This window comes from Aspergillus brunneoviolaceus, assembly GCF_003184695.1.
Source record: "Aspergillus brunneoviolaceus CBS 621.78 unplaced genomic scaffold BO95scaffold_26, whole genome shotgun sequence".
Taxonomy (NCBI): Eukaryota; Fungi; Ascomycota; class Eurotiomycetes; order Eurotiales; family Aspergillaceae; genus Aspergillus; species Aspergillus brunneoviolaceus.
Window position 1 is genome coordinate 23,925 of NW_020290756.1, and position 12,915 is coordinate 36,839.

Sequence of the window (12,915 nt, forward strand, 5' to 3'; positions counted from 1 at the left end):
AGCCCCAGGCGAAGGCACAGAGCAATAACGAAACATGGAGGTGCAATAAATTGAATAGATGCCATGGAAACCCTTATCGAGGCTTTCCTAGTACAAATACAGGCACAACCGCGGCACCACACTGCCTCTGGAAAAGGCTCGTGCGGACTGCGAAATCTGGGGCTGATTATGCCAGCAAGTCATTCTACTCGGTGGTGATTGCCTCAATCGGACTCAAGAGAACACATCCAGCTTCTTTTCCTTGTGGAGAAAGATAATGCAGTAGATCTGCTGTGAGGGCGAAATGTCTGACCATGCGCTCGTCACGTTCTTTAATCTCAGAAGGTCAACCTTTTGGGGCTTTTCTTTCGTGACCCAGTCATTATATTGCCTGTTGTCATTGTCGGCATTGTAAGCGTTGAGTATGATCTGCATCGGTCTGGAGGTCTCTGGACCCTGAAGTAGGTTTGTTGCCTTATCGATGAGCTCTCTTTCCGTGAGCTTTGTGTTGTCTGGAGTGCTTCCATGCTCCTGGTCTGGGTACTCCACCTTGTGCGCCATGTTAGGATCGATACCGTCGATCACGCTGACCAGGGACACTGTGTGTGATTGATGTATTAATTCAGTCACTGGGATTAGACCAGGTGTCGTCGAGAAAAGCTTGCAGTTGCAATCTAAAACTCACCTCGGTGATTCTCCAATAACGACAGTCTTTTACGGTCGCTGCCCATGCTGAAGGGCTGAAGAGACTCTTTAGCTTCGTTTGCCATCGGAGAGGGTCAAGAGCTCGGGCTTACTTTACTTTGAGCAAAGCACTGTATCTCCCCCGCGGGCCTCCCAAGTCAAGGCAGCATTCCCGACCGTCTGACCCTGGCTAGAGGTCTTTGTCTCACTAGTAGTGTTCGCATAATTCATGCCAAAGCTCACTTGCGGCGCTGCGAAACTGAGCCCAGCAGCCTTGCGAGTCTCTTCCTTGGCTGCATCAAGTTGCTCAGTAGTCTTGACTTTGACATCCCTGCTGCTACGGAGAAACCCGCCCAGGATGACCTTGCTGGGGAACGCATCACCTGTGACCCAAGCGCCTGCATATTTCGAGCCGCCGGAAAGGTGACCAGAGGGAATGGCTTACCGTAGTCATTTATGAACTTGATTTTGTCGTTCTCACTGTGAATGTTGTTGATGGCTTTCACGCACTCATCGGACAGCTGCAGGTACTCGGAGGATAGATCTAATGCCACGCGGGGAAACTATGACAATATCAGTGTATTAGACAACGTGGCTCTTGTGCAAGCAAACCGCTTACCTTGTAGGCCACTTTTGAAGTGGAATCTGTCTCTTGATCCAATTTCTCTTTTTTATAGGAGTTCTCCTCCGTCAGAGCAGCAGATGCTGAAAGCGATTTGCCGAAAGGGAGTCCGCTCCTAAACAGGGGGTGAAAGACGTCAGCACTGTGATACCAGATGGGACTCCACACATACGCATTGGCCTCGATGGCAGTGGAAGTAAACCCTTCTCTAGCCATGGACCGTTGGAAGGCAGTCCTCGTCTCCGTAACCGTGACCTTGGAGTCATCATCCACGTAGAAAGAGGGAACACCAGGAACAGTGTTCTGGGGAGGTTTCTTGTCAGTAAACAGCACGCCGGTATCGTCTTAAAGTTCTACGTACCAAGTATTCCTTCACAAAATCCTTCTTCGCTCCGTTGGTCTTGGCGGGAGCCTGAGAGCTTCCCGTCGCACTTCCCTGTGGCGAAGGAGTGGCTGGGACTTTCGCTACCTCGCCGAGCTGGGGAGAGGGTGCCCCCGCTGGACGACGAATCGCGAAGGCTATTTCTGTTAGTGGATACCTACCCTCTACTACGACAACCAACCACGGTGTAAGCGGAGGGCTGATATACCTCGCTTTGGGGTCTTGGCCAGGAGTCCAGTCCCGGGAACATGCGTGTAACCATGGAGAATCCGGTTGTTGATCAAGATATTCTCTTATTGCATTTCCGTAACATCGGCAGGTTCGGTGTAATCTTTGGTACTATGTTGTTTTGGAACCAGTCAGTGGTCATACGCCTGCATGCTAGCGATGATCTCATCTGAACCAGCCTAGGTGACGTTGCATAGCTCTGCTCCAGGGATGACAGCTTGCCCATCATTTCCGCGTTCTTTCCGAGCTGACCAGTATTCAATCCTGAGCCCGAGGCCCCGAGTAAGCCTTCGAGATCAGATGCTAAATTGGATTGGGGTAAATTCTCTCGTGGTTCCTTGGCCAACACCGTGGACACGAGATCGACTATGACAAAAGGAACGCCCTTTATCTGCGGCTTATTCTCGATGTCAGAGGCCGCAGTTACCTCTGCATTCTCTCTCGGCTGCGCTTCGGGATACAGAGTTGCAAGATTCTAAGAGAGTGATGAGCTTGCCGAGCGACAGGAGAGGAACTGGCCAACTGGAACAGCAGACATAAAGATGTGACAGATATTCAAACATGTCAGACCACGCTCAAAGTGTTGAGGTCCCAGATTGATGACTTGGTGGTGAGGGTTCAGAAAGCAATTGAAGGCATACAGACCATCCAAGACACCTTTCGCCATTTGGGAGAGACGCTTGAGCCAGTCATCAAGGCCATCGACAAGATTGAAAGGGGCACCAGCTCTCCATTGTTGGCTATCGGAGAATCCAATATTAGCCATGGTATCAAAGAAGCTGTGGCCAAATATGACGAGGTACGTGTTGTTTGAACCATGGACCTGAACTAAGTCGTCTTGCCTGAACTTGCATCACGGGTTCTTGATGGTTTGACAGGGCTAACGGAAACACTTTCAGAATATCAAACAGGTCGAAGACTTTGCGAAAGCAGCTCAGATCAAGGTACTTGAGGAGTAGACATGTTCTTCCTCTGGGGTTACACATATCGCTCTGCGGCCCTTTCTTCCGACAATCTATCATACTGAATCCTCAGATCATCCTGTCGCTTTCTGGAATATGCACTCTGCCTTACACCTGTACTGTGTCGCTGTGACTCTACGAAATCTTCATTGAATGTTCATTGCTTCAAAGAAGGACTACAAGGATAGAGCGAAACATTGATAGTAGTTTATATCACAGTGGCGGGATTTCCACATATATTGGAATATTAAAGGCTACCTCACTGAGAAGCATCCTACTATGTAATCGAAGAAAAGGAAGCTTCAACAAGAGCAGTGAGGCTTATAACCGCCCGCTAGCAACACCGGTGCCCTTGACGATATGCAAAACATGCCTGAAATCATCAAAGTCTTGGAATATCTTGTGCTGAGGTCTATGGGTTGCTCGTTCTCAATGCTTCCACCGAGGCGTAGCGCTGTACATCTCAGATAATCGATCCAACTATTCATCCGTTTGACGATTTCAAGCGTAGTCAATGAGACGCATGTCATACAAATCTAAAGATATCCATCGAGCATTTCTAATGATTAATCCGCCGACGCCGACAACTTGAAGCCCCCGGTACAGCCTGTCTGAAATAGACCGTCTGGGTCATACTGCTGGCCTATTTTCCTCAGGAACTCCAACTTCTGCTCGCCGTACCCTACCAATGGACGCTGCCAGTTTTCGCAGTAGTTCAAGTACCGGTAAGGATGAGTCCTGCCATTGGCTTCAGCGATAGCGTTTATCTTGGCCAGAATCCCACGGACCACCGAGTAAACATACTCGTCGTTATGTGCACCGTCCCAGTCAATTGACATATTAATGATGATTAGTGGCTCGTTTGTGCTCTCGTGGACACCGATGACATTGGGGTCGCCCTTTGCGGTCCACGAGGGCAGCAAAGGCTGCATGACCATTGTCCACATAGACCCCTCCACCTTACGCAGGGACGCTGTTGCCTCTCGAAAAACGTCGTGGGCGGCCATGATGGTAGCCAAGTCATTCTTGATCGTGGTAGTCCCGAACGAGCTTCGCTTACTGGGCCAACAGCCCCGGTTGACCTCCTCGACGGCGGAAGTGACAGATTGCACCTTGTGGGTGCTCCAGTATCTCCACAGGGCGGAGAAGCCAGAACGTTGCCAAAAGGCCGGCCATTGTTCCGGGGATTCTGGTGTCTTGGTATAGGCCAGCTGTAGAGCAAGCAGCCGCATACTGATGGGCTGAAGATAAACATCGCAGACAATGGCTCCCGCGGCATAACTATCCACCTCCGCACCGCTGCTCTTAGGATCCATCCGCTTGACGCTGTTATGAAGAGCCAGAAGAGCTTTGGTGCATTGCGAGCCGGGTGCATATATGTAACCGCTCCAGATGGGGCTCGAGGAAAAGCAGCGCACGGTGAATCTAGTGACGATGCCGAAGTTGTTGGAGCCACCCTTCAGTGCCCGCCAGAGTTCCGGATGGGAGCTCGCTGTGGCCGTGACTGTCGCCCCCGAGGCCAGCACAACCTCGTATGCAATGACATTTGAGCATGCTAATCCGTACCTGGGAGTGAAGAAGGAGATTCCGCCTGGTTGAATGCGTTAATACGTTGAAAAGACAATGTGGTGATTGACTTATAATACCTCCTAACGTAAACCCGCCCACTCCGACATCGGCACTTCTGCCTCCCACCACCCCGAGATTCAATTCGTCCAAGGTGCGCGAGACATCGCCCCATCGGGATCCAGCTCCAATCACCACACTTTCTCGGTCCTCGGCGACCGTCACCTCGCGGAAGTGGGTGAGATCGATCAAGACGCCGCCCTTGGCACTTGCAGCTCCCGTCAGTGGGGATTGGCCTCCGCCTCGAACAGCAAACAGAGTGTTATCGGACAGCGCTCCGGAGCTTTGTCGCCGCTGATGCTCCTGCTTGAGGATTTGGATCGCGGTCGACACTTCTTGAGTGGTGCGTGGCTGGACAATGACCGCTTGAACCACGTCGCGCTCCTGTCGGGCGAAATAGGTGCTAAGCGATTGGCGGAAGAGTTCACCGTCGCGGTGGAGGAGTAGCACGCTCCCTTGCGGGAGAGCCTTCACTAGCCTTTCGCCCAGAAGATGAGGAACTGGGGGGATTCCATCTTGCGGGGCAGGTTTCAATTCAGGTGGTGAGCTTAACCTGCCCAAGAAGCGGAACACCAGCACTACCAGGGCTGTCGCAATGGCCACCGAAGGGAGAAGAGCGCCCATGTTGGTATGTCATCAGGCGGCAGAGCATTCCGAGAATCCAAAGTTGTAAGGAAAAAGGGAAAGAAAGAAAAAAGGAGAGAAAAGGGAGAGAGAAAGAGGTCTTTAAATGTCTCTAGCCAGCCGCACTGATACACGGGTTCAGACCCACAGTAAGCAAGACCAAGCGGGTGTGCTGGCCCCCCATTGGAGGCGCATAGTTAGGGCATGTCAGCACTAAAGAAAACTAGATATTTTTGGATTTACATTCTGGATTCATTGATGGAAGACTGCTTTTGAAAAAAGACCCGTGGATTATGCCTATGATCAGAGATGATAAATCGTTACGTTTTATGACACTGATCTCTTGGAAGCTGCTGAGTTGGTCGCTGTTCTTATGTGTGGAAACCGAGAAGAACCTCAATTCACCGATTGCTGCTTGGTAAGGTGACCCTTGATCAAGAAACAAATGCCCAGGAACAGTCCCTTCTCGAACGAGTCTTGGAGATTGTAAATGCGGACGCCTCGGATCTCCATGGGCTTGACCGGGACATCGCCAATAGCATTGCGAACGTGCTTCCATACCATGATTTTGCCATCCTGGTATGCACACCCGAGAACCATCTCCCACTCAGGGGGGGCTATCTGTCGCATCTCCTCCAGCTTGGGCTCCAGAAGAACCCTAGCGGTATTTGGCTTGTCGAGTGCGCCCAGGAGTATGTGTTGGAAACACTTGCCATCCTTAAACACGCTGACTGCCTGTGGCTCTTGGCCGCCTGGCCCCTGGATCACTCGAAAGTCGAATCCCGGCTCCCCTTCGAACGCCTGCCGCAAAACACTCACTAAGATGCTATCAGCCATGGTAATAAAAATATAATCTGATGCCCTGGAGCCCATCTGAGCGTTACGGGGCGGCGTGGGAGTTATTGTGGGTTGTTTGTGAAGTGAGTTTGGTGCCGTTACTGCGATATATATACCTTTCGAGCTTTGTGGCACCCAGGTCTCAGGCAGTGTACTGAGCAGGAAAGCCTTTGTTTTCTATTCTGAAAGGCTGGTTCAAGTTAAAGTTGGTCAAAGTGCCAAACCCAGGCCAGAGCAATCGAGAGTTTCAACCAACAGGCTCACAAGATGTTTCAGTGACGGGATAAAGCCATGAAGCATCAGGCAAGATAGGTCCATTCATAAGTCAAAAAATAATGCAGCACGTGTTACCTGAACTTTACATTGGATGTTCGAAGAAATTTCTATGCAGTAGCAAAGCACTACCATTGCTCATGCTTAGCTAGTCTGGGCTTTCTTTATCATCTCACAACACATTGAAGATAATAAAGAAGGCTCCACCCTTTGTTCATTAAATGCACTCTTATTCACTCACAAATTACAATTCGAGGCTCGAGCTTACTAATTGCAGTCTTGACTCTCTCAAGCATTGCTCTATGACTAAGCATTAAGCCTGAAGTCCTCTTCGGAAGAACCTGGTTCTCGGAGAGCTTCTTTAACGATCCGCGGCAAAGTATACTAGTACTGTACTTCTTTTCCTCATGGACTACCAATGGAACTTGGAACCAAGAAGCCTTCGACTTCGCCAACATTCGTGCTTTCCGTGACCCAGACTTAGACCCCGTCGCGGTTGGTTGCGATGCGCTAGGCAAACAGCCGGCAGATATCGCAAGCTCCTATATACACCTACATCCATAGGAAACAATGCTGTGCGCTCACTGCGCTTTGGTTTTTAAACCTCCTTGTTTCAGCTCCAGTGACCTTTGCGCGAGATGTGGGTATCTTTCTACTGCACTCTCAACTACCAGAGCAAGAAGTTCCTGGTGCGATACTCCATGGTGGCGAGCCGTCTCGCTCAGGAAAGAATACCCTGGACATAATCCAGGCAAAGGGTTGACCTGAGTAGTTTCAGCATGACTTTGGCAATTTCTGGGAGGGGTGGCTGATAACTGACCTCAATAACATGCGGTCTCCCATCGGCTGAGCACCGGATATCCACACGTCCCACGTCACGAAAGCCCATGACTCTCCACACCCGCAAGGCGAGCGCCTCGACTGCCGCTACCTCCGGGTCCCACGATTCGATCGCAAACTTCATCACCTCTTTATCGTTCGCTCGGTTCTTGGCGTCAACGTCCAGGAACCCTCTTGTGAACGGATCCTTCTCACTCTCGGATTGTGTCCCGTGGCGTTTCTGCGCAGCCTCCCAGTCCAGATGCAAGGTCCCAAGCACACGTGCGGTCTGGCCGGTGCCGATCAGACTCACCGAGTACTCACGGCCAGCCAGATAACTTTCGACTAGGATACTCTGCCCAGGAAATTGATGTTGTAGCTTTTGCACCCCTTGTTCGAGCTCCGCTTGGTTGTGAACCTTGGAGAACGGATAAATGCCTTTCGAGCTTCCTTCACAGGATGGCTTGATGAACAACGGATATGCGGTCAACTCGACTGCGTGAGGGCTTGCTTGCACATCTTCAAGGGGATTCTGGGACGTTGATGGGACGACGGCGAACGGCGCGGTGGCGATGTCGTAGTATTGGAACATCATCTACGGGGCAGGAATCTGGGCTTAGCACGATCGCGTCTCTCGTCGAGTAGACAGAGATGATGCAGGAGGAGAGAGTACCTTGGTCTTTGCTTTGTCGAGTGTCATGGTCAGGGTTGCAGCGTCCGAAAAGACGCAGGGAATACGGTATGCTTCCAGCACGCCGGGGATTTGGGCCTCGCGAGCGGCGCCGTGCATCCCCTCCGAGATCGAGAACCCTAAGTCCCATCCCCGATGCTCCCCCTTCGCAATGCGTTGGATCAGCTCGTCCATGTCCCCCACAGGAACCACTCGATATCCCAGTCCGCGGAGCGACTCGATCATGCTGTCGATTGCTTCATCTTTGTCCAATTCCAGGCACTCCTCCAGGCTGTAGCCTTTGCCTAGGTACAGCGAGATTGTCTCATAGAAGAACGCTATCGTGATTGGAGTGAGGGTCATCTTTTCGAGTGCTGCAGGCTTTTGGCAATGGGTGCCGTACTAGTCGCGAGGTCCAAGTGAGGCCCCTCACTGGTTCTTAAGATGGTGTAATGGAGAAGCTTCGGTTTTGAGGCCAGTCAGAGTGTGCGATGGCGGGCGATCATCCCTTGCATTACAAAGAAGCGGTGGACACGTCAGCATGGACGTACATTGCTGCATTTCGCGCACGCAATGCCAGCTTAACACATCACATCTCAGTGGCCGATCTGAGTTAATCACGCTTGGAGTCAATTTACGCTGTGCAATGTCTAGACCGAGTTTTCCGACCGAGGGGCTATAAACCGGGCACGGTTGGGCATGGGGCATTGATTTCCCACACAGCCGACAAAACCACCCACCATGACTCTCTCCTCACGCACTGCGAAGTCGAGCGTTGGAAAGGTGCGATGGTCATCGGTGGTCAGCAGCCCTCAGTTCCATCCATCGCCCACGGGGAATTGGGAATACTGGCGCAAGGTGCCCGCCTGGATGGATGTATCTCGGAACGAGTTTTTGAACTACAAGTGGCAGGTATGGTGACTCTATCTTGGGGCTCTCCTCTACATTCGCAGACTGATCATCAAATAGATGCACCACTCGCTGCAGAACACCCCGTCTCTGCTTGCCTTTCTGTCTGGAGTCCTTCCGCCCCAAGTCACAGCACCGTCGGGTCACGGAGAAATCACTCGTGACGAGGTGTTGAATGATGTGGTGACCGGACTCAAGAAGGCACCGATGGCTACTCGACTGACACCCCACATTCTGGCGCTGATCAACTGGGACGAGGTCTACTCCGATCCAATTCGACGCCAATTCATCCCGGTTGGCTCCTCGTACCAGCCCGACCATCCCAAGCTCACCCTCGACTCGTTAAACGAGACGCATGACTCACCCGTGAAAGGCCTGGTTCATCGCTATCCTGACAAGGTGCTGTTTCTGGGTAAGAATATCAAACCTATCTCTTGAGTGATACTAACCTGTCACAGCCAGCTCTGTGTGTCCGGTCTACTGCCGGTTCTGCACCCGATCCTACTCTGTAGGGGCGCAAACTGAGTCGGTCTCCAAAAAGCGATTTCTCCCACTCCGAAAATACTGGGAGCCGATGTTTGATTACATTGCGCAGACCCCAGCCGTGACCGATGTCGTCGTCTCCGGGGGCGACACCTTTTTCCTTGAGCCACCGCAACTGCAAGAAATCGGCGAGCGACTCCTGAGTCTGGAAAACGTGCGACGGATCCGCTTCGCGAGCAAAGGGCTGTCTGTCTGCCCGTCACGCATCCTGGACCCAGATGACGGGTGGGCCAACACGCTGATCGCCCTCAGCGAGCAGGGCCGGGCGCAAGGCAAGAGCATCGCCCTGCATACGCATTTCAACCACCCGCAAGAGATCTCCTGGATCAGCGAGCAGGCTGCGCAGCACCTCTTCCGTCATGCCGTGACGGTTCGAAATCAGACTGTCTTACTGAATCGGGTCAACAATGACGTCCACACCATGAAGCGATTGATCCGGACGCTGGCAGACATCAATGTCCAACCGGTGAGTTCTCCAGCGGTACCTCTGCCGGGGGAGCAGGTCCGACTAACAGGTTCTACTAGTATTACGTATACCAGGGGGACATGGTACGGGGGGTGGAGGATCTCCGGACCCCCTTGCGCGACATTCTGCACCTCGAATCGCAGATCCGCGGCACGATCGCCGGCTTTATGACCCCCTCCTTCGTCGTCGACCTTCCCGGTGGCGGTGGCAAGCGGCTGGCGCAAACTTATGACAGCTATGATCCCTTGACGGGCGTGTCCAGATTCACAGCCCCGGGGGTCAAAGGGGACACTGTTCATGAGTACCACGACCCCATGTGGTCCTTGCCTTCAGCAACAGAGGAGACAAGCACGGAGAAGGTAGATTTTAGCTCGTAAAAACTGCACCTAAGCACTCAGTAGTGATTTGATTCAGGGGTAAAAATGCAAGGGAGTGCAGCGTTGCATCCAAAACATACCGATCATGGCCCGCTTCCCCTTTTAGGGCAAACGCCGCCCGATCGGGGATTCGACTGTAAAATCACTTACCATCTATCTCTTCAAGCGAGCCAAAAACTGCTTCCAGACCTCTCCAATCTTCGGACACCTGCTTCGTTTGTAGTCTGGATTTATGTCAACACCAAGGCTCGACTGATGCATGCCATTGTCCCGTCCGTCATGAGTGAAGAGCATATGTTAGAGACTCTCCCATCCTCCGGACGTGCGGAGGCGGACATCGAGGAACCCGAGGACTTTGCACCCCCACATCACCGACCACCAAATGTACTCCTCTACGCTATCTTCGTCGGTAAGATGGACTTAGACACCGGGTCCATTCATTTACCGCAGCAATATCCACTGACCAACGCCCAGGGTGCTTCATTGCCAGTGCGGACGAGGCGCTGATGATCTCGACCTACACCTCGATTGCCTCCGAGTTTCAGCAGCTCACCCTGGGATCCTGGCTACTGGTCGCGTACAACTGCGGAAGTTGTGTTGCATGCCCGGTGGTACGTACGCCTCCAAAGTCCAGACATGGGTATCGTGCGTATCGACTAACCCGTAAGTGGTGCCTGCGTAGATTGGCGCTCTGTGTGACATTTACGGTCGCAAAAAGACACTGTTGGGATCATATGCCGTTTTCATTGCCGGTAGCTTCCTATGGTAGAATTGGCCCATGATCAAGCTGGTTTGGTGTGATGCTAATGTTATGCAGCGGTGTCAGTGGCTCTCTGGTTACGTTAGCCGGGTCGAGGGTCATTGCTGGTGTAGGCGGCGCTGGAATGGTCGCAATGACCTCCGTTATCATCACAGGTATTCATCTTTCATATCCGAACCGAGGTGTGCCAATTTGCGACTGACTAGAAATTTTGCTCAGATTTGATCCCACCACACGAAGTGGCACTGTATGACGGCTACTCGAGCACCATCAACATGCTTGGCCGCAGTGTTGGACCTCCCCTTGGCGGGTTTCTGACGCAAACAGTCGGTTGGCGATTGTATGTATCCCCTTTCCATGCCGTACACATTTTGAGGCCTGATGTCTTTCAGGTCGTTTTTGGGTCAGATTCCCTTCGCCGTATTGTGTCTTGTTGCTATGATGTGGGGTAAACCACCACCACTGGCTCACCTTGACCGTCAAATGCATGGAGAGCCCAAAGAATTACACAAAAAAGACATTGATGTCTCTGGTATGCTAACCCTGACATTCATGGTTGTGGCTTTGAGCGCTCTGGTAGAGTATGTGACTGCTCCGGATGCAGAAGGTCAGAATGCAGCGGTCATTTTCTTTCTTTTGGTGGCTACTCTGGTGGCTGGTGTTGGGTTCGCCCTCGTGGAGGGATTTTATGCCACGAACCCGCTGCTACCAGTGCATCTAATAAAAGGACCCTTCGGGGCTTGGTGTCTGATGGAGCTTCTAATTTACATAGGGCGTGGCGCGGTAAGTCTCCCAGATAAGAAATCGCTCTCTGCCCTAGGAAATACTGATGCACGGAATAATGGATAGCTCCTAACGCACCTAACCCCGTATCTAATCCGTGTGGAGGGCTGGAGTGACGCATGGGCATCTTTTGCGTTTGTTGGAAATGTTCTGGGTATCGCATCTGGGGGGCTTGCGGCTGGATATGCAATAAAAAGGTAGGTCAGCATTCGGGTTCCGGTTGTGTTGTATTGATTCACTGAAATGTACTATTGGCAGATACAAGCGATATCGCAAACTCGGGATATCCTCTCATGCCCTCACCACTCTTGCCTACCTCCTGATTTTCATCGAGTGGCGCAGTGGCTGCACGATCTGGCAAGCCGGTCTCCCGTCACTCCTGGGTCTGGGAACCGGGCTCATGTACACCGTCAATTTCATCGGCTTGACCACTACCTCTCCGAAAGAAAGTATGCCCGCGTGTATTGGCACGATTGAACTTTGTGAGTCACTCGGGTTTATTGTCGGTCCTGCCATTAGCACCGCAATGATCCAGAAGATGTTTGCACATAGTCTCGCGATGACCATGCCCAGGGTGCCTGGCCTGTCCGAGGTAAGTTTTCGCCTGGCTATCAGGCCCAACCCAATTTCAGTTCTGTCGTTGATTGGCTTCACATAGACAATTCATCACGTCCTCGATGACGCGCGGTTTTCCTTTACCCTTGGCGATGCCATCCAGCAGATCGCGCGGACTAGCTACCTGCAGGCTTTTCAATATGTACCACGTATGAGATACCCTGGATGCAAGACATCGTTGACGCGATTGATGCACATCGGCGTTACTGACAGAATCTCTAGTCTTTGCCACTGTTTGCAGCGGAGCAGCGTTGGCTATTTTCATGCGTACTAATACCGGCGACCTGGTAGAATAACTAATGATGTGATTGTCTGGTCCATGCCGATTAAATTATCGCGGTGCAATCAAAGGGGATGACGAAGCTACTCCTTTCGATTAGACACGGTCTTCAATCAGTCAAAAATGCACGAGCCAGACCAAAGCTTTCTAAGCTTTCTGTATCAACAGGAAGATCCCGCACCTTGATGAGATTAATGAACAAAGAAGCTAGTGAGAGACACCAGCAAGACTGCCCTCAAATTGGAACTGATCATCATTTGTCGGGCTGTCTGCCATGCTCCGGCTATCAGTATGACACAAAGGAGATTCTATGCCAGGAAGGAGATGTATTTCGCTTGGAACCGTCGAGTCCCGTCTATAAAGGATGAAATTACGACTCTCGCCCAATCTCATAGCACATTCCACCCTTAGTGACCCAAGTATATATTCAACATCTAAACATAGTATAGCCAAGATGATTCATAACTTCCATCCCA

At 51.7% G+C, this 12,915-nt stretch overlaps 5 protein-coding genes across 5 annotated transcripts; 2 read left to right on the top strand and 3 right to left on the bottom strand.

Annotated features, from left to right (window-relative positions):
* Positions 1 to 40: 40 nt before the first annotated feature.
* Positions 41 to 2,661, bottom strand: BO95DRAFT_513643 (uncharacterized protein; the record flags this gene model as incomplete). The annotated part of the gene is made up of 10 exons (XM_025591615.1): positions 41 to 578; positions 665 to 719; positions 796 to 1,046; positions 1,109 to 1,226; positions 1,283 to 1,400; positions 1,458 to 1,588; positions 1,647 to 1,804; positions 1,876 to 1,959; positions 2,040 to 2,370; positions 2,419 to 2,661. 10 exons carry the CDS (start codon positions 2,659 to 2,661, stop codon positions 214 to 216), a joined length of 1,854 nt encoding a protein of 617 aa, XP_025443157.1. The 3' UTR covers positions 41 to 213.
* Positions 2,662 to 3,063: 402 nt separating this feature from the next.
* On the bottom strand, positions 3,064 to 5,153 carry BO95DRAFT_441880 (FAD-binding domain-containing protein). Its single transcript, XM_025586288.1, has 2 exons — positions 4,504 to 5,153; positions 3,064 to 4,448 (listed from the first exon to the last, which is right to left on the bottom strand). The coding sequence occupies exons 1-2, from the start codon at positions 5,105 to 5,107 to the stop codon at positions 3,424 to 3,426; spliced, it is 1,629 nt and encodes a 542-aa protein (XP_025443158.1). The 5' UTR covers positions 5,108 to 5,153; the 3' UTR covers positions 3,064 to 3,423.
* A 1,645-nt stretch (positions 5,154 to 6,798) lies between these two features.
* On the bottom strand, positions 6,799 to 8,069 carry BO95DRAFT_494349 (D-alanine--D-alanine ligase family protein; the record flags this gene model as incomplete). Its single annotated transcript, XM_025590785.1, has 3 exons — positions 6,799 to 6,981; positions 7,038 to 7,631; positions 7,710 to 8,069. 3 exons carry the CDS (start codon positions 8,067 to 8,069, stop codon positions 6,799 to 6,801), a joined length of 1,137 nt encoding a protein of 378 aa, XP_025443159.1.
* A 606-nt stretch (positions 8,070 to 8,675) lies between these two features.
* Positions 8,676 to 10,001, top strand: BO95DRAFT_411553 (KamA family radical SAM protein; the record flags this gene model as incomplete). Its single annotated transcript, XM_025584214.1, has 3 exons — positions 8,676 to 9,027; positions 9,074 to 9,624; positions 9,684 to 10,001. The coding sequence occupies 3 exons, from the start codon at positions 8,676 to 8,678 to the stop codon at positions 9,999 to 10,001; spliced, it is 1,221 nt and encodes a 406-aa protein (XP_025443160.1).
* Positions 10,002 to 10,280: 279 nt separating this feature from the next.
* Positions 10,281 to 12,455, top strand: BO95DRAFT_462723 (putative transporter; the record flags this gene model as incomplete). Its single annotated transcript, XM_025588932.1, has 10 exons — positions 10,281 to 10,410; positions 10,476 to 10,612; positions 10,684 to 10,766; positions 10,819 to 10,916; positions 10,981 to 11,101; positions 11,154 to 11,544; positions 11,611 to 11,741; positions 11,803 to 12,136; positions 12,203 to 12,308; positions 12,382 to 12,455. The coding sequence occupies 10 exons, from the start codon at positions 10,281 to 10,283 to the stop codon at positions 12,453 to 12,455; spliced, it is 1,605 nt and encodes a 534-aa protein (XP_025443161.1).
* Positions 12,456 to 12,915: the final 460 nt, after the last annotated feature.

Bases quoted from the DNA above. Each gene is read 5' to 3' on its own strand.
- BO95DRAFT_441880 (XM_025586288.1), bottom strand. From the start codon at position 5,107: ATGGGCGCTCTTCTCCCTTCGGTGGCCATTGCGACAGCCCTGGTAGTG. The intron at 4,449-4,503 runs GTATTATAAGTC...GCATTCAACCAG, and splicing joins GGGCGGGTTTACGTTAGGAG to GCGGAATCTCCTTCTTCACT.